General features: G+C 44.1%; 1 protein-coding gene across 2 annotated transcripts in view; it reads right to left on the reverse strand.

The window, feature by feature from the left end:
• Nucleotides 1-5,306: 5,306 nt before the first annotated feature.
• LOC141097958 (uncharacterized) overlaps nucleotides 5,307-20,017 on the reverse strand; it is a 38,820-nt gene continuing 24,109 nt past the window's right edge. For both annotated transcript variants that reach the window (XM_073585507.1, XM_073585508.1), the window contains 5 exons: nucleotides 19,376-19,435; nucleotides 10,838-10,881; nucleotides 9,932-10,012; nucleotides 8,500-8,855; nucleotides 5,307-5,570 (listed from right to left, as the gene is read on the reverse strand). In XM_073585507.1, coding sequence (XP_073441608.1) covers nucleotides 5,375-5,570; nucleotides 8,500-8,855; nucleotides 9,932-10,012; nucleotides 10,838-10,881; nucleotides 19,376-19,435 — 737 coding nt within the window. In that variant the 3' untranslated portion in view covers nucleotides 5,307-5,374. The remainder of the gene's footprint in view (nucleotides 5,571-8,499; nucleotides 8,856-9,931; nucleotides 10,013-10,837; nucleotides 10,882-19,375; nucleotides 19,436-20,017) is intronic.

Genomic DNA, 20,017 nt, shown 5'->3' on the forward strand with positions numbered 1-20,017 from the left:
TTATTATTCACCAACATGACCACGGTAATAAACACTATGAAGAGAGCAGTAAAGGTTAGTCAAGGTGCCAGGAGCTTTACAGGAATTTATTACTTCCTATTTTTTACAGATGTAAGTAATTAAATTAGTTTTTCAGTTTTGGAAAGTTAATGTCCCCCTGATGCAGTTTATAAAAAAAAACCATACAAACTCTGCTTTACTCACCCTCCCCAGGTCCAGTGCTGAGTCTCTAACATTGTTCCTGGTGTTTGTTATTGTCAGTAGCACCGGTTCAACGTCTACAGCACTGCAGCCAAAAACTGAGTTTGGGGACTCTCCCTGAGTTGACTACGCTAGTCCCTGAGCTCACTGTTTGTCTGCAGTCATGCTGGAAGTGACATTGGCGCTGCAACCAACAGACACTGTCAGCAGCAACAAAGATTCAGCATCGTACCCAGGTAGGATGACTAAAGAACTTTTGTTTTATTTAAACCGCAGCCAGGAGTCAAGAAGTTTTCTAAATCGTAAATCCACTTTGGGCCAGGGTCAGTCATGCGAGAAACTCAGAAACTCGAACGAGTATCGCACGTCAATACCCTGCACTGCCGCCGGCACTGAGGACCGGAGTGTGCGGCTGCATGTATTTCATATCCAAGCCAGACATGGTGTAATAACGGATTGAATATCTAGCTTCGATGTGGTGAGTGCTGCATTTCTTCTACTTTGACATTAAATTCTCATTTATTTCTATGCAGCTGTCACTTTTGGGTCAGGAGAGCCGCCGGCCAGTCCAAGCACTGCATTCCGATCTCGGTCCGATTTATATAGCCCTCTGCGTTTTAAAGAGGATATGCTCATAGGATATTCCTTGGCTGAGAAGTCATTAGTGTGGAAAGGCATCTACCCATGCACATCCCATGATGCTGGGATCATTGTTTCTCCTGAGAGCAGCGTGGACTTGGATCCTATTGAAATCGGTAGGTTCTTATCGGGAGTTTACACTTCCAAGGCCTCCGGTGATAAGCCCCAGATTTCTAGGTTTCCAGCGCCATACTGTATCTTTGGTGTGCAATATTACTCATTAACATAGGGACAATATAATTTATGTCTACAGGGTGGACTCTATCCTTTGACTTGTCGTACATGTGCTATTTTCCCCAGATGAATATTGCTAAAGAACAGATAAGGAATCAGTGGCCAACACCCAGGACTTTGAGTAAACTACCCCAGCAATGTTTGGGTCTAAGGGAGTCTCCCTATTTTATGAACTCCAGCGAGATGTGCAAGTCACTTTTACCCATGGAAGAAGGTGCCAAGAGAAATCAAAGATTATGGAATGCAATATTCTGACCATAGTTGACTGGATGTTGGTTGTACTGACATCAGATTCTGGACCTTGTACCTTTTACAAGTGAAAGTTAAGTTTATATATAGAATAAAGTAAAAAATGCTCCCCCTTTTTGAACTAGGCAATCATCTACATAGCTTCCCATAGGCAGATATCTGAACAGTTGGGCCTGTATCTTCCTATGCCATTATCTACAGTTAGGTCCATATATATTTGGACAGAGACAACATTTTTCTAATTTTAGTTCTAGACATTACCACAATGAATTTTAAAAAAAACAACTCAGATGCAGTTGAAGTTCAGACTTTCAGCTTTCATTTGAGGGTATCCATATTAAAATTGGATGAAAGGTTTAGGAGTTTCAGCTCCTTAACATGTGCCACCCTTTTTTTAAAGGGACCAAAAGTAATTGGATAATTGACTCCAAGGCTATTTCATGGACAGGTGTGGGCAATCCCTTTGTTATGTCATTCTCAATTAAGCAGACAAAAGGCCTAGAGTTGATTTGAGGTGTGGTGCTTGCATTTGGAAGGTTTTGGTGTGAAGGAAACATGCGGTCAAAGGAGCTCTCCATGCAGGTGAAACAAGCCATCCTTAAGCTGCAAAAACATCCGAGAAATTGCTACAACATTAGGAGTGGCAAAATCTACAGTTTGGCACATCCTGAGAAAGAAAGCAAGCACTGGTGAACTCATCAATTCAAAAAGACCTGGGCGCCCACGGAATACAACAGTGGTGGATGATCGCAGAATAATCTCCATGGTGAAGAGAAACCCCTTCACAACAGCCTACCAAGTGAACAACACTCTCCAGGAGGTAGGCGTATCAATATCCAAATCTACCATAAAGAGAAGACTGCATGAAAGTAAATACAGAGGGTTCGCTGCACGGTGCAAGCCACTCATAAGCATCAAGAATCAAAAGGCTAGACTGGACTTTGCTAAAAAACATCTAAAAAAGCCAGCACAGTTCTGGAAGAACATTCTTTGGACAGATGAAACCAAGATCAACCTCTACCAGAATGATGGAAAGAGAAAAGTATGGGGAAGGTGTGGTACAGCTCATGATCCAAAGCATACCACATCATCTGTAAAACACGGCGGAGGCAGTGTGATGGCTTGGGCATGCATGGCTGCCAGTGGCACTGGGTCACTAGTGTTTATTGATGATGTGACACAGGACAGAAGCAGCCGAATTAATTCTGTGGTATTCAGAGCCATACTGTGTTTAGGTCCAGCCAAATTCAGCCAAACTGATTGGACGTGGTTTCATACTACAGATGGACCATGACCCAAAACATAAAGCCAAAGCAACCCAGGAGTTTATTAAAGCAAAGAAGCGGAATATTCTTGAATGGCAAAGTCAGTCACCTGATCTCAACCCAATTGAGCATGCACTTCACTTGTTAAAGACTAAACTTCAGACAGAAAGGCCCACAAACAAACAGTAACTGAAAACCACCGCAGTGAAGGCCTGGCAGAGCATCAAAAAGGAGAAAACATAGCGTCTGGTGATGTCCATGAGTTCAAGACTTCAGGCAGTCATTGCCAACAAAGGGTTTTCAACCAAGTACTAAAAAATGAACATTTTATTTACAATTATTTAATCTGTCCAATTACTTTTGGTCCCTTTAAAAACAGGGTGGTACATGTTAAGGAGCTGAAACTCCTAAACCCTTCATCCAATTTTAATGTGGATGCCCTCAAATGAAAGCTGAAAGTCTGAACTTCAACTGCATCTGAATTGTTTTGTTTAAAATTCATTGTGCTAATGTCTAGAACCAAAATTAGAAAAATGTTGTCTCTGTCCAAATATATATGGACCTAACTGTATATTGAGATTCATTGACACAAGGTGTTTAATACTAGGACCGTCCTGGTTGGGTACACCTTGCCACAGTGGGATGGCTTTTACATTTTTTTTTTATTCAAAAATAGTGTTACCCAACTACTCTCTGTTGCTCATTTTGTTTTTTTTCTTGGGTTTTCTCTGTGAAATGACCACAGTGTGAACATGCTCCTACACGTTACAAATATACCAACTTATGCTCTGGCTCCTTTCTATGACTTTTCTGTAGTTTCTTTTAAAGTGGAATGAACCCCCCCGTTGGAAGTAGGTGTTTCATTTACAGTGGGGAAAATAGGTATTTGATACACTGACAATTTTGCCAGTTTTCCCACCTACAAAGAATGGAGAGATCTGTAATTTTTATCGTAGGTACACTTCACCTGTGAGAGACAGAATCTAAAAATAAAAACCAGAAAATCACTTGTATGATTTTTAGGGTATTTTGCTAAATCCGCAGGTAAAATGACCTGCGTTTTACCTGCGGATTTACTGCGGATTTTCTGCAGATTTTGTGTGGATTTTGCCTGCGTTTTTACACCTGCAGATTCCTATAATGGAAAAGGTGTAAAAACGCTGCAGATTCCGCACAAAGAATTGACATACTGCAGATTCAAATCCGCAGCAAATCTGTGCGGAAAAATCCGCAGCATGTGCACAGCGTTTTTCATTTTACATAGACTTTAATGGTACTGTACACCGCAGGAGAATCTGCTGCAGATATGCACGGCCAAATCCGCAGCAGAATCCGCAACGTGTGCGCATACTCTTAGGTATTTGATACAATAGGAAAACCGAACTTAATACTTGGTACAGAAACCTTTGTTTGCAATTACAGAGGTCAGACGTTTCCTGTAGTTCTTGACCAGGTTCGCAAACTGAAGCAGGGATTTTGGCCCACCCCTCCATACAGATCTTTCAGGTTTCGGGGCTGTCACGGGGCAAAATTAAGTTTGATTCCTCTAAAGATTTTCTACTGGGCTCAAGTCTGGATACTGGCTAGGCAGCTCCAGGATCTTGAAATGCTTCTTACGATGGGTTTGTGATGCGCTTCCGGCGTGCACGTTAAAGGGGTTGTCCACTACTAGGACAACCACCTCTTAAACTAAATGTTATTACCGGATAAAATAATAAAGGCTACACTCACTTCCCGTCGTCGCGACGCAGTTCCCGCGGTGTCGGCACTCGCGGTCCTGGGCTAGGAATGCGGTGGAGTGACATGTGGAGTGACATGCGGTGGAGTGACATGTGAAGATTGACAGCGGCATTTAACCTGTTATCACCGCAGGTGGATTGCAATTCCACCTGTTGCCGTTAGGGGCACATGACAGCTGATCAAATCAGCTGTAACGTGCGTGAAACGATGCGGGCTCAGCGACGGAGCAAGCATCAAATTCCGGGACACGACTTATGACGTAACTATACGTCATAGGTCGTGAAGGGGTTAATACAAGAGATACCATGTCACGGCGGGGCGTCTTTTATGCTTTTTCTGATCAAAATAGTGTTAATAAAGTACCCTATTTACATGTACTCTTACTATTTACTTACTACAGGGTACATGCTCATTTTGGTTTTTTGGGAGTTTTTCTTTACAAGCATTTCTGAAGCTATTTTTCTATAGCATGTTTTTTGAACCGAACCCCTTCCAAAAAACCTTGTGTGTACAGGGGCCTCCTGATTCTGCCAACAGCTGATGATGGGAGAAAAAAAAAAAAAACGATCAGGCATATTGAATTTCAATACGTGTCGATTTTAGCCTATGAACATATCTCGCATATCTCTCTTTATTTACAGAAGGATGGTCCAGGAAACCAAAAAAATTAAAAAAAAAACTAAATGTCCAAGTTCGGTCCAATATGACGGTCTGCAAAAAATTACGGAAGGGACAGTAAGTGTATGCTGCCTAATGCAAGAAGACGGCTATGGGATCATATATGGATGGTACGAACAGATCAAAAACAAATAGTTGCAGCTCACTGATTACCGTAAGTCTGTCCAATTTTTCAGGGACTTTTGCATGAGGAAAAAAAAAACCTGATGTATGAATTCGGCCATAATCCGGTTGGTGAGAATTAACTCTTTCCAGGATCATCTTCTGTATCTTACAATACAGTCATCAACTGAAGGAAAATTGTTGTAAACGCATTTAATTCGTATAAAAATGTGCAAGGGTTAGCCAAGAAATAAAACACAACTATATCAGATATGATCCAATGCCATTATCGCTGCGGCGTAGTCGTACATCTTCCTGTAGCCAACATTTAACTCTTCGGGGTACGGTAAGAATTCTTGTACATGTTTGACCACGCACGCGGGGATCAGCTTGTACTTCCGAAAGTTCAGAAAGCCGTGGGCCCAGACTACAAAGGTTCTATAGGACGTCCGCCTTAGCTTGCTGTAAGAAAGCAAAAAAAAATTAATGACAGATTAGAGACCAACTTTCAACAGTAAAATCTGGTATAGTAATGCTTTTTTTAACCTCTTTACATCAGTAAGTAATGAGCACTGTTATTGCTGCGTTTCTGCTGTAAATTATAGTAAATCTTTCGAGCCGTGGTTAAGTCTTGCCCCTAATACCAAGCACCACTGACTTTTTAGAAAAGCAATTGAAAAAATATATATATATGTATTTTTTTTTTTTTGCTAAAATGTGTCTAAGCACAAAATTTGCACTTACATGAGAATAAAGCTAAAATCATCCCTCAAAGCATTGCGTATTGGCAGCACAGTGGCTCAGTGGATAGCACTGCAGCCTTGCAGCGTTGGGGTCCTGGGTTCAAATCCCACCAAGGACATCTGCAAGGAGTTTGTATGTTCTCCCCGTGTTTGTGTGGGTTTCCTCTGGGTTTTCCGGTTTCCTCCCACACTCCAAAGACATCCTGATAGGGAATCTAGATTGTGAGCTCCAATGGGGACGGTGATGATAATGACTTTAAAAGCGCTGTAGAATATTATGGCGCTAATAAAAAAAATCTAATGCTGATCTCAGATGGCAATGTACCACATTCCGTATACTGATGCAATACCCGGATTGACCAAAGGTCTCTGGACCCAAACTCATGAGCATTTAAATGTCCACATGGCACATATACACTATACAGTTGTGGCCAAAGTATTGACACCCATGCAATTTTGTCAGATAATACTCAGTTTCTTCCTGAAAATGATTGCAAACACAAATTCTTTGATATTATTATCTTCATTTAATTTGTCTTAAATGAAAAAACACAAAAGAGAATGAAGCAAAAAAGCAAAACATTGATGATTTCACACAAAACTCCAAAAATGGGCCAGACAAAAGTATTGGCACCCTCAGCCTAATACTTGGTTGCACAACCTTTAGCCAAAATAACTGTGACCAACCGCTTCCGGTAACCATCAATGAGTTTCTTACAATACTGTGCTGGAATTTTAGACCATTCATCTTTGGCAAACTGCTCCAGGTCCCTGATATTTGAAGGGTGCCTTCTCCAAACTGCCATTTTTAGATCTCTCCACAGGTGTTCTATGGGATTCAGGTCTGGACTCATTGCTGGCCACCTTAGAAGTCCCCAGTGCTTTCTCTCAAACCATTTTCTAGTGCTTTTTGAAGTGCGTTTTGGGTCATTGTCCTGCTGGAAGACCCATGACCTGTGAAGGAGACCCAGCTTTCTCACACTGGGCCCTACATTATGCTTCAAAATTTGTTGGTAGTCTTCAGACTTCATAATGCCATGCACACGGTCAAGCAGTCCAGTGCCAGAGGCAGCAAAGCAACCCCAAAACATCAGGGAACCTCCGCCATGTTTGACAGTAGGGACCGTGTTCTTTTCTTTGAATGCCTCTTTTTTTCTCATGTAAACTCTATGTTGATGCCTTTGCCCAAAAAGCTCTACTTTTGTCTCATCTGACCAGAGAACATTCTTCCAAAACGTTTTAGGCTTTTTCAGGTAAGTTTTGGCAAACTCCAGCCTGGCTTTTTTATGTCTCGGGGTAAGAAGTGGGGTCTTCCTGGGTCTCCTACTATACAGTCCCATTTCATTCAGACGCCGACGGATAGTACGGGTTGACACTGTTGTACCCTCGGACTGCAGGGCAGCTTGAACTTGTTTGGATGTTAGCCGAGGTTCTTTATCCAACATCCGCACAATCTTGCGTTGAAATCTCGTCAATTTTTCTTTTTCGTCCACATCTATGGAGGTTAGCCACAGTGCCATGGGCTTTAAACTTCTTGATGACACTGCGCACGGTAGACACAGGAACATTCTGGTCTTTGGAGATGGACTTGTAGCCTTGAGATTGCTCATGGTTCCTCACAATTTGGTTTCTCAAGTCCTCAGACAGTTCTTTGGTCTTTCTTTTCTCCATGCTCAATGTGGTACACACAAGGACACAGGACAGAGGTTGAGTCAACTTTAATCCATGTCAACTGGCTGCAAGTGTGATTTAGTTATTGCCAACACCTGTTAGGTGCCACAGGTAAGTTACAGGTGCTGTTAATTACACAAATTAGAGAAGCATCACATGATTTTTCGAACAGTGCCAATACTTTTGTCCACCCTCTTTTTTATGTTTGGTGTGGAATTATATCCAATTTGGCTTTAGGACAATTCTTTTTGTGTTTTTTCATTTAAGACAAATTAAATGAAGATAATAATACCAAAGAATTTGTGTTTGCAATAATTTTCAGGAAGAAACTGAGTATTATCTGACAGAATTGCAGGGTTGTCAATACTTTTGGCCACAACTGTATATATATATATTGTATATGACATGATTGGACCCGTAGAAGCGCCACTTGTGTGAAAAACGGCCGTCGTCCTTCCATCACCCCACATATCTCCCCTCATAGGCTGCTATGGATGTCCATATGAATTGAAATAAAGGACTTCTTTTCACTACAGAAAACAGTGAGTGCTGCCTTTCTATATGTTTTTATGGACCAACGTGGGAAACAGTTTGGCCTTTTATTTGTTTATGTAAAATCCGGATGCTATTCAGATATTTATTAAAAAGAAAAAGACATATGGATTGCAGATGGTAGGCATTACAGATGAAAAATGATCTTTTTTTTTTAATCTGACCAAAGACCAAGCTATTTTAAATTCTCTGGATCCGGCCTAAAGCTCACGACATGCTATGTAATATTCTACTGGAGACAGGCATCTTTCTTAATTAATTGTTGCAAACTCGAAGCTGTTAGAAGTATTTAGTTTGTATTGGTTTTGCGCTTTTTATTTTAATGCAAAAGAGGAATGAGTTAATTCACTTACGGCAAGCAGTGACCTTGAAAAGTAAGGAAGTTACACATAAACCTATATGGTGATAACGTGATTAATACTTACTGAAGGTAATACAGAACATCATTTTTTCTCTTAATTCTGCCTAAGAAACGATAAAGGAAATCAAGACGATCCTTGTCTAGGCACATCTCCTGGAAGGATGGATGCTTCGTAATACACAGGCGCTCTTCGTTAAGCTGCGGGAGAAGTACGGAAATCTCGTGGCAACATATAGACTCTTCCAAGGTAGACATGACGCAGCAGTGGCCACATTTACACCAATTGGTGTTTCTTATATCACGTCTGATATCTGGGACTTCTGGAAGTTCTTCTTTTACTCCTTGATAGTTTGTAGGATCGAACATAAAATTGGGATGTGCTTGAGATGGTTTTACCATGCCTTCCAGGACCCGGATACACTGTGACACAAAAAAAAAAAAAAAAAAAAGGGAATATATAACTGAATGTTTTTTTTTCTGCACCAAAAACCAGAATGATGCCAAGAAAAACTCTGCTCAAGTTTTACATTTTCAACCCATTCATTTTAATGGGCAAAAAGAGCTGCAAAAAAAAAACCCTCAAAGAATTAACATACTGAGTCTTCGCAGAAACATAGCAGGGCTGAAAATACACAGGGAAAAAAAACTGTGTGCATGAGATTTCAGAAATCATTTAATTTTAACTTTATTGTAAAACACAGGGTTTTTTTCCCCACACAAAAAAACCCCACCTTGTGTGAACAAGTCCTAAAGGACACTAAAGGTGGTTGAGGAATTGGTCAGACAAACATCTGGAGATACTAAATCTGTCCACTGACAGCAGATGTTGAAGGAAAGGATGGGACACTTAAGCCCCTGTTACACACTGCGATATCGCTAGCAATATCGCTGTGAAGTCACCGATTTTGTGACATAGCAGCGATATTGCTAGCGATATCGCTGCATGTGATACTTACCTCCGACCGCTCCCCCGCTGGTTATCGCTGATCGGGCGAGAAGCTCCTGGACCATTCCTAGTCGGCCACTTCCTGCAGCGCTTCCTGCTGTGACGACAAGCGACGCGTGGACGCAGGCGGGAGGACGTCAGGATCGCCGCGTCTGACAGGTAAGTAGCGATCCCCGTCCCCAGCGATGTCGCTGGTGAGATCTGCCTGTGTGGCAGCTCACTAGCGACCACCTAGCGATGCACCAGCGGTCCTGACCACGTCATATCGCTGGTCGGGATTGCTGGTGCATCGCTAGGTGTAACGGTACCCTTAATCCATCTGGATCGGTCATCAATGTGAGATTAGTGGGGGTGTGCCACCCGCCACCCTCATTACATTGCAGTGTCCTATTAATCAGCAAAGGCTCTGGGAATGCTGGCGGGTAGTAGGAGGTTCACCAGGCTCTGGTCTGGGGGCCACATACTACCAATGTGGCTTCTGGACCAGGGTCCTGCAAATCTTCAGGCTCATCTTTATTTGTAATACAGCCGTTTACAAAATTTCACCTACCCTGGCTTCTCTTTCTCGTAAACTCAGAATATCACCATGAACTTGAGGACCAAATTTCCTCTTCTTTGATTCTGTTTCCAGCTAGAAAGGATAAAAGAAAATGTTTATAAAGCTTACGTTAAAAAAATATATATATATATATATATATATATATATATATATATATATATATATATATATATATATATATATATATCTCTCCTCATCACCAAAAGTTTACAGAAACACTGAACCTAAAAAAAGGTAGGTGTAGGATGATAAACTGAAAGGGGGTCGAAAACGTGTCCATAGGACCATTTAAAAAGAGGATTTTATTTCCTGAAGCTTATACAGCGCCAAATTAATCTGTAGCGCTGTACAGTCTCAATCTGTGAGCATATGTGTACCACAGTGGATGACGTAATGAGGAGGAGGTGATGAACTACATGCCTCTAGAAAAAAAAAAATTAATAATTAGAATACCAATACCAATTATCTGAGTCAACAAATTCTTCTTCTGTTTTCTGCTCCTAAGACTCTCTGAATTTTACAGTGTAAGGCAATGGGAGAGCTCAAAGACGCACGGACATCTTTTGGAGCCTTTTGCTTAAAAATAAAAACACTAGCAATTTCTTCATTGTTCAATTGAGTGAAAAAATGATTAGAGAATAAAAGTAATGTCACAAAAACCATGGGAAAAGATCCAAAAATAACAGCAACCAAAATCGTTGGAAAAACACTCAGGAAACGACCATAAAAGAAAAACTGACCCGAAAGATGATTCGGAGGAAAAAAAAAAAAAAAGTTACCTGAAGCGTCTTCTGCATGAAAAACTCAGCAGGTTAGCCTGAGTTTAAAAGATATCGTGTGAAGATACAGTAGACTGAGTGTGTTACATGTGCACAGATCCGGCAAAGTGTTACTTACAGATGTACAATCCTCTCCGCTCAGTTTCTCACCACCATTGTGCTCTGAAATATAGAAGATAAACTTAAATGATTATTCCACTAACAAGGGGACAACATGATGATAGATGTTGCTATATAGATCATCTGTCAGAGACCTTGATTTAAAAGGATTCTCTAAGAAGTCGCAGTCACATATTTCAAGCTGCAAACCATCCTAATCACAGGACATGTTGCAGCCTGGAGAAACACTGCTCAAGAAATGTGTCTCAACTGTCATCGTGAACAAACATACCTGATCTCCTCACTCAGCCACAGAGCAGAGCTGTAACAGGAGAAAAACACCAAGGTTACTTACCGGTAGCCGTTTTTTCCGGAACCCATGACGACACACCTGAGAGAGGGGATCCACCTGGTCAGGACAGGAACCCCACTGAAAATAAAAGGGCAGTATCTCTCCCTCGCTTCAGTTGGTTTACAGAGCATGAGAGGCCCCCTGGGTTAGTACACATGGTAAAACTATCACCACATTATATCAGCTAAAAACACCCAACTATAGTGCACACCAAAGGAGTGATAAGGGGGGGGAATATATGGGTGCCGTCATGAGGTTCCGGAAAAACCGGCTACCGATAACTAACCTTGGTGTTTTCCCTTCCCCCATGACAGCACACCTGAGAGATTTCTGTAGAATGAAACACTTTAGGGAGGGACCACCGCTTGTAGCACCCTTCTACCAAAGGTCAGGTCAGCAGAGGATGATAGATCTAGCCGGTAGTGTTTGAAAAAGGTCGAAGGTGAGGACCAGGTAGCGGCTTTACAAATCTGCTCAATCGATACCTCAGCCTTCTCTGCCCAGAAGGTAGCCACGGCTCTGGTGGAGTGAGCCTTGATGCCTTCCAGAACCGGAGGGCCACTCGCAGAGTAGGATAACATAATGGCCTCCCTAATCCATCTGGCAATGGTACTTTTGGATACCCCATACCCTTTTCTACTACCCTGGAAGGCTACAAACAGGGACTGATCTTTCCTCCACTGACTAGACATGTATTGTAGTATGGCCCTCCTCACGTCTAACGTATAGAACTTTTGCTCCCCAAGGATTATTGCAGAATGATGGTAAGGTGATCTCCTGAGTCCTATGGAACTTAAGGACTACCTTGGGGAGATAGGCCGGATCTGGTCTTAGAACGACACGGTCATCAAAAATTTGAGTATATGGAGGGCATACACACATAGCCTGTAGGTCACTCACTCTACTGGCCAATGTTAAGGCTACCAGTAATACTGTTTTAAGTGTGAGTAATTTTGGTAGTAACTCCTGCAATGGCTCAAAGGGGTCTCTGGTTAAAGCCTCCAAGACTAGATTCAGGTCCCAGGGATCTTCGGGATAATGACCGGCCTAGACATACTTCAAGACTTTATGAACGGGACACCCACCTATTAGATGCTAGGCTGCAGTTATATAGGGTCCCCGAGCTGAAACTTGAACCTTGAGGGTGCTAGTTGCTAATCCAAGTTGCAGCACCGCCTGTAGAAATTCTAGGATAGGTTCCACCGGATCTACATCTCCTAAAGGTTCCCCCAGGAAATCTAGGAACTTTTTCCACATTCTACCGTAAATTCTGGATGTGATAAGTTTCCTACTCTTCAACAGGGTGGAGACTAACCCTGGTGAGAATCCCTGGCAACTCAGTAGCGCCCTCTCAAATTCCAGGCTGCCAGATGGAAGCCCTTCACCTGAGTGGCCCACTGGTCCCTGGTTAACAGGTCTGGAACCTCTGGTAAGATTCATGGATCTGTAACTAACATGTGCCTCAGAATGGAGAACCATGGCCTCCTCGGCCAAAACGGAGCTATGAGAATTACTCTTGCTTGATCTTCCCTGACTTTCCGGACTACTGTCGAAATCATTGTCATCAGGGAAAACGCGTAGGCCAGGGAGAACTTCCAGGGTATTTGTAGGGCATCTACTGCAAATGGATGTTCTTTTGGATTTAGGTGTTAGGGTTTCTAGGTAGAAAACCCGAGAGTGGACCCTCTGGGTCGTGGCTCCAGAGCCCCCCGAGGGCGAGCGGACCAGGTGATGACCACCCCCTATACAGGGAGTGTTAGGGGCAGGCCCAAGGGAGATGGAACCACGACAGCCGGAACCAAAGGGACGACCCGGGGTAAATACAGGAGAGAAGATCAGATCAGAGTGGAGAAAGGTATACGAGGGGTAGCGCAGATCCAACGAAGCAGGAGGCAGGCTGTGAAAGCCCGAAGGGTCAGGACGGAACCGGGACCAGAAGCTGAAAGGAAGATGAGGGAAAGGGGATTAGGAAAGGCTGGGCCTGGGAAATGAGACAAGGAATGAGACAGGGGAAGGAGCGTAAAATACAGGAGGGAGGTAACAATAGGGCAGAGGTACAGGGACCGGCACGGGAACACAGGAGGAGGAAGCAGAGGAACCAAGGAGGACGGTAGGCAGAGACAGGGAGACACGGGAGCAGGCTACAGACGGGGACAAAGGCTGGGATACAGGAGAGCGCAGCACAGAGGGTGCGTGGGGACCTGATGGCCAGGGGTGACGCTGCGCAAGGATAGCGGCGCCACGGACTAAGACAAACAGGCGTCTTACCTGTCCCGACGCCCGGCTGAAATACCCGGTGGGCGCCGCCATGATGGGGGCGGAGCCACCGGGTCACGTGCCCCCATGATGCACAGAGGCCGAGGAAGAGCGAGCGCGCATGCGCGGGCCTCCGACGCGCCGAACCCCTGCAAAGCCAGAGAGGGAACGGCGCGAGAGCGGAGAGGAGGGGCGCCGGCTGGAGGAGGACCCCAGGTGAGCGCCGGCAGGCACAACATTAGGGAGCAGAACTTTCTAACTTTTCTGTTATGTGAGGTGGCAAACAGGTCTAGTTCTGGTTTGCCCCAAGCTTTTACTATTTGTTGGAAAACCTGGGGGTTTAAGGAACATTCCCCCGGTCTCAGGTGTCTGCGACTCACGAAGTCTGGTTGGAAATTCTCGACGCCCCTTATATGTAGTGCCGTGAGAGATAACAGGTGCTCTTCTGCTAACTGGAATAGTAGATTTGACATCTCCATGAGGCCCCGGGACCTCAATCCTCCCTGCTGGTTGATGTAAGCTACCACTGCTCAATTGTCTGTTATGACTCGAGTATGGCGGCCCCGAAGCAAGGTGAGAAAATGTCTGAAGGCCTTTTCCACTGCCCACAGTTCTTTCACCTTCCAACCGTGATTCCTTTCTAGCGAGGACCAGGTTCCTTGGGATCTCAGGTGTGCTCACCAACCTGTAGCACTTGCGTCGGTTGTGATAATGTCCTTGACTGGTTTTTGTTTTTGCCACAGGAACCCCACTGTCAAATGCTTCTCTACAGTCCACCAAATTAGGGAATCTCCTTCTAATTGACCTTTCAATAATTTTTGTGCTGACAGAACTTCCCACTGAAGCTGTCTGAGGTGAAACTATGCCCACCCTACAGTTGGTATACATGATGTTAACGAGCCTAGCAGGGACATTGCGTTCCTCAGTGTCATTGCTGGCTGTTGTATTGTTGTAGGAGAGGCAGAGGCAGAGCTGTTGCTGAGAGTCCAGTATTAACCCTAGAAAGGATTGCACTTTTACTGGTGCTAATCTTGACTTGGGGATATTTACTATCCATCCTAACTCTATTAGAGTTGATGTCACTTCTCTTACTTGATGTGTGCAGTGGGCCTTCGACCTCCCTACCACAACGAAGTCATCGAGGTATGGAACGATCACTATGTCCCGGGATCGAAGGTATGACATTACTTCGGCCATCACTTTGGTGAAGACCCTGGGAGCTGTAGACAGGCCGAATGGAAGGGTTGTGTACTGATGTTTGACCTGACCATGGACATAGAGTGCTACCCTCAGGTACTTCTGATATTCCCGATGGATTGGGATATGATAGTAGGCATCTTTTAAGTCTATTACTGCCATGAGGCAGTGCTGGAACAAAATTTTTATAGCCGTATTGATTCACTCCATCTTGAAGGAGCAATTGTCTACCCACTGATTGAGCTTCTTTAGATTGACTATGGTTCCAAGAACCATCTGTTTTTTCTATCAAAAAGAGGGGGGGGGGTGTAAAACCCCCTTTCTTCCTCCTGAGTGGGGACTTCTTGTAGGGCTTGTTTTTGTACTAGTCCCAAGACCTCTGTCTCCAGAGCCAGTTGTTCCTCCTGGGAATTCCTTCAGGGTGTCATTGTAAAAATTTGCCTTGGTGGTCGGATGAATTTTATCTTTAAACCGTCTGATTATATTGAAGACCCACGTACTTGGGGAGATGAAGAGAGAAAGCCTTCCCCCTACCTCTGACCTGATGTCATTGGGGAGATTTTTTGGATGACGTAGAGGGCCCTTTGAACATGTAGCCCGATCCTCTTTTTTCCTTAAAGTCACAATTTTTCCTGTCCCCTGAGGGACGACCTCTGTTAAATCTTCTCCTCCGAAAAGACGGTTTTTTGGACTCTCCAAGAAACCGAGGAAAGCCTTTCTTTTTATCCCCTGCATGCTCCAAAATTTCTTCCAATTTTTTGCCAAAAAGGAACTGACCATCACATGGGATGGAACACAGTCTATGTTTGGACGGTAAATCTCCTGAACACCCTTTAGGCCACAGGGCTCGTCTTGCCGCATTGGACAAGCTCGCCGCTCTGGCTGTTAGTCTTGCAGAGTCTGCCAAGGCATCTGCTAAGAAAGCTATGGCCCCATGCACCAATGCCATATTTGCTAGGATATCGTCTCTTGGAACGTTATCCCTTAGCTGATCTTCTATCTGCTGTAGCCAGACCATGAGGGCACGGGCCATACATGTCCCAGCTATCGCCGGTTTTGATCCCCCTGCCGACGCTTCCCAGATGTGTCTTAAGAAGCCATCTGCCTTTTTATCAAGCAGGTCCTTCAGCACGCCCAAGTCCTCTAATGGTAGGGATAATTTTTTTGAAGACCTAGCCACGGCACCATCGATTTTAGGGATTTTTTTTACCAAGTTTCAGAGTCTTTCTACTCAAATGGGTACCTCTTCTTTGATGCAGAAGGTAAAGTACCCGACCTCTCTGGCTTTTTCCATTCCTTATCAATTAATGCCTTTATATTGTCATTGACAGGGAAAGTGCGTTCCTTTTTTCTTCCAACCCTCCGAACATAACATCCTCTAATGACATAGGTGTTTTTTCCTTCTTAAGGCCCATTGTAGACCTGACTGCTTTGACCAGTCTTTCTACATCCTCAGTGGGAAAACATGGTCGGCCCCCTATATCACTGTCCGAGGAGGATTCCGAGGATTGCGGAGAGGAGGAGGAGGCAGAGGGGGACAGGGATCTGTCCCGACCTTCCTGCCCTAGAGAGGCCTCTGAATCAGTATTCACTTTGCGGCTTCATTTTCCCGCTTTCTAAAGGGCTGCCTTTTACTTCCTCCTGTATTATAGCCCTAAGGCTAATGACGAAGTCAGGGGTCTCATCCCGTATGGTCTTATTGATACAGTCAGCACAGAGATTTTCCTGCCACTCAACTGCCAGCGGGTTTTTGCATAGGGTACATTCTCTGTTCTTTGTTTTGCCACTAGACTTTCTCGACCCCTAGTGATCAAGCAGAAATATGGACCACGTTACCATAAGGGTGACATTCATGTAGATCACTCACCACCACTGTCAGTCAAGGGTACCGTTTTCGGAGGCTGATCAGATGCGCGTACGTCACTTCTTGACGTCAAAGGATCTTGCCGGTCAGGACGACTGTTGCTCCTATCACTCGAGCGGCTACTCCTCCTGGTATGCTGGTGGCTCGGCAAGGCAACTGGTGAGAGCTCCAGCTGTAATGGCTCTTGCTGCCCCACTTCCATGGTGAAGCTTTGGGCATGAGTGCGTCTTCTGTGGTCAACCCTCTTTATGAGGGATCCACTGCACTCCCCGCCTCCTCTGGTGCGGGAGAGGCAGCAATGAGAGGCTGGCAGCAATGCGTGCTGGCCAGCGGGAGACCAACAATCAAAAAAAGGTCCATGGCATTTGAGCGCGATCAGCGATACCCGGCGGTGGGGGGGCAGTCACTGATACATGTCACACACAGCGATATCGCTGGTGAGATCGCTGTTGCGTCACAAAACTTGTGACTCAGCAGCGATCTCGCTAGTGATCTCGCTGTGTGTGACGAGGGGCTTTACAGCTGGATACAAATAATGACTGATCAAAGAGCAGAGCTGAAGCTGGAGAAAAAAAATAAACATTATGCTCAGTCAGCCTGCTCAGCAGCTGACTGAGCAAATCAGATATGTTTGCCCATGATGCTCCTCCTTTGACTGTTGAGACACGTTTCAACCTGTTTCATCAGGCAGCAACCCATACTGTCACGATTAAGACATGTTGCGGATTGAAATATGTGATTATGGCCAATTTTATCACCTTCTCTGAGAATCCCTTGAACAAGCTATAGGAATTCAAGCTCTGAGGCATTAGGAAGTGGTCACACAGATAATGCGGTTTGGTCAAAACATTTGCAGTTTTATTGCTTTCATAAAACTCCAAGGGATTCAAAAACAAAACCTCTTCTGGGCACAAAGTTATAACAGAAAATGAAACAGTTAATCTAGCAGGCACATATATGGCTACTTTCACATTTCCGGCTTTTAGAATCCAGCACCCTGCGGCGAAAATTTCCCAAACCGGATCCGGCGATATGTGCTGCCAGATCCGGCTTTTTCCCCATTGGGATACATTGGTGCTGGATTACGCAGCATTAACACGCGACGTGTCCAGGTTTTCCCGGATCCGGCGAAAAGTGACGATGCGGCGTTGTGAAAAAACGTTGCATGCAACGTTTTTTTCCTCTGCCGGACCGCTTTTTTCCAATGCGCATGCCCGGCATATTTCCACGAGCGAGAATGTTAATCCAGCAACCCCTTCACATGGCCAGAACGGAGGGATCAGGGTCATCTGTTCCTTTAAATTTCTACTCCACCGTATACGGCCAAAAGAAGGATCCGGTGTCAGCGTTTTATGCCAGATCCGGTATTGCGGCTTTTCACCGCAGGCCGCCGGATTCCAAAGCCGGAAATGTGAAAGTAGCCTATGCCAGCGTGGGCACACCTGAACAAATTACAGCCCTCTCCCTCACAGCTTCTGGCTGAAACTGCAAACACCAGAGGTCTTTTCTTCCTCCCAGATACAATAATGTGATTTATACAGTCAAACATTGCACAAAGAAGAGGTACGGTCCTACCATTCTCTGAATCACCTTCAGCCTGAGCTCGAGCACCAAACAGAAGTGTTCATCTCCATGCAGTTCACACTGAACAGCCAGCAGCGTCTTCAAATTACTCTGCAGCTCAAACACACAGACTGCTCAGCTTTCCTAGCTGACCTGTGCAGTCTCCATTCAGATAGAGACTTTGGCTTGTATCTCTCCCAGCTACAGCTCATATTTTGGCTGGTCACTCACCAGCTTTCACACATTCCACTCCGCTCAATCCCCCAGCACACTGTCACAGGGTGAACCTATTTGCTGGATTGTAGTCAAAGCTAGCTACGTTCAACTAATTAAGACCTGCAGTGCTAGGATATAAGCCAGTCTGACCTGGCTTTGCTACCTAACACCCTCCTCTGCCCAAAGCCAAGGGGTGGGCACCATATGCCAACATACAGTGCCTACATGGCTTTAAATTGACCAGAGAGGGAGGCTCATGCCTGGCCAATTTCACAAAACGATTATTGGTGGGAAATGGAACCATAGTCTGTGTATACATCAACCTGAGCCATTGGAGAGTTTTTGGCATCTCCATGGAGAAAACTTACCTTCATGCCATTCCCAGGGTCTAGCACATATGAAAGTGTGGCCCTTATCAGAGTAACCAAAATACCCAAGTCCAGAGGTCCAGTCAGTTGGACAGTGTTCACAGTCACCTGGCATGGCCGAGTGATGGGACTCCCATTTCATCTTTTTCATATGCTGCTAGGATCCAGGTAAAGTCTTTATGGCTACTTATATGGATTTAATTTCATGTCACGAGTTCATGTAGGACTGCGGCTCTGGTGCTATTCCCCTGTTCGTATTTGCAGCCAACACTTGGTATCTCATTGTTGAGGTTTTTTTGGTATGCATTCAGAGATTGGCAGACAGGGGTGAATGCACATGTATTCTGAAACGGATACCTTATTCTTAAAAAAAATTTTGGAGCTATTGCATTTACAAAGCACTATGGGCATCAGAATTGTTTAGCGGTTCAGCAGATCACATTTATGGCTTTAATTAGTCCTGATGGAGCAATGTTATTTACCATGCAGCAACATTTTTACATTTTTGGAGTAGTCATACGTCACTTTTTTCTTGTTCTTGTCACCTTTTTTTGTATTTTGTACTTATTGTTCAATATTTTATATTTGTGAATAAATAAAATGCAATTTTTATCATTATTTGTGGTTTCATGCTCAAGTGATTTGGGGCTATATTACTAGCTGCCAAATGGTGGATGTCAATCCACTGTTATATATAAGATACTAAAATTCCTCATTTTTTAAATTCTTTCTTACATGTACCTTGAAAATCCTCTTCAGTGTCCGTTTCCTCCTCAGATTCATTCTTAACAAGGCTATACTCTATGTAATACACAAAGAAGCATTGAATAAAAACAGGGTTTGTTTGTATTTTAAGTTCTATACATACAATTAACCTTGACTGGACACAATGAGTCCGATTAATCATTTCTGGGTTTTTTTCTTTAATCAAGTCATTTTTATTTTTTTTCCTAGTGGTATTCATTCACATTTTTTGAGGCAGATTCTTCAAAAAGGACCACAAGGTTCATGAATTTCGCGCAAAATCAAAAAAGAGGGATTTTTGGTACTCACCGTAAAATCTCTTTCTTGGAGCCTTCATTGGGGGACACAGGTAAAACATATGTACCAACCCAACAACAAAAGGCCATAGGCCCAAAAGAGGTGCAACCAGTTAGGGAGGGTGCTGTGTCCCCTAATGATGGCTCCAAGAAAGAGATTTTACAGTGAGTACCAATAATCCCTCTTTCTTTACTGCTTCACTGGGGGACACAGTTAACATTAGGACATCCCAAAGCAGTCCCTAGGGTGGGAAACAGAAGGAACGCAAAGAAAACACAGTCTTAGGTCATCCGATGCGTAACAGCCGCCTGCAGCACCTTCCTTCCCAGGCCTGCATCAGAC

Source organism: Dendrobates tinctorius, unplaced genomic scaffold (assembly GCF_039654945.1).
Source record: "Dendrobates tinctorius isolate UK_male_01 unplaced genomic scaffold, ASM3965494v1 ptg000086l, whole genome shotgun sequence".
NCBI classification, from domain to species: domain Eukaryota; kingdom Metazoa; phylum Chordata; class Amphibia; order Anura; family Dendrobatidae; genus Dendrobates; species Dendrobates tinctorius.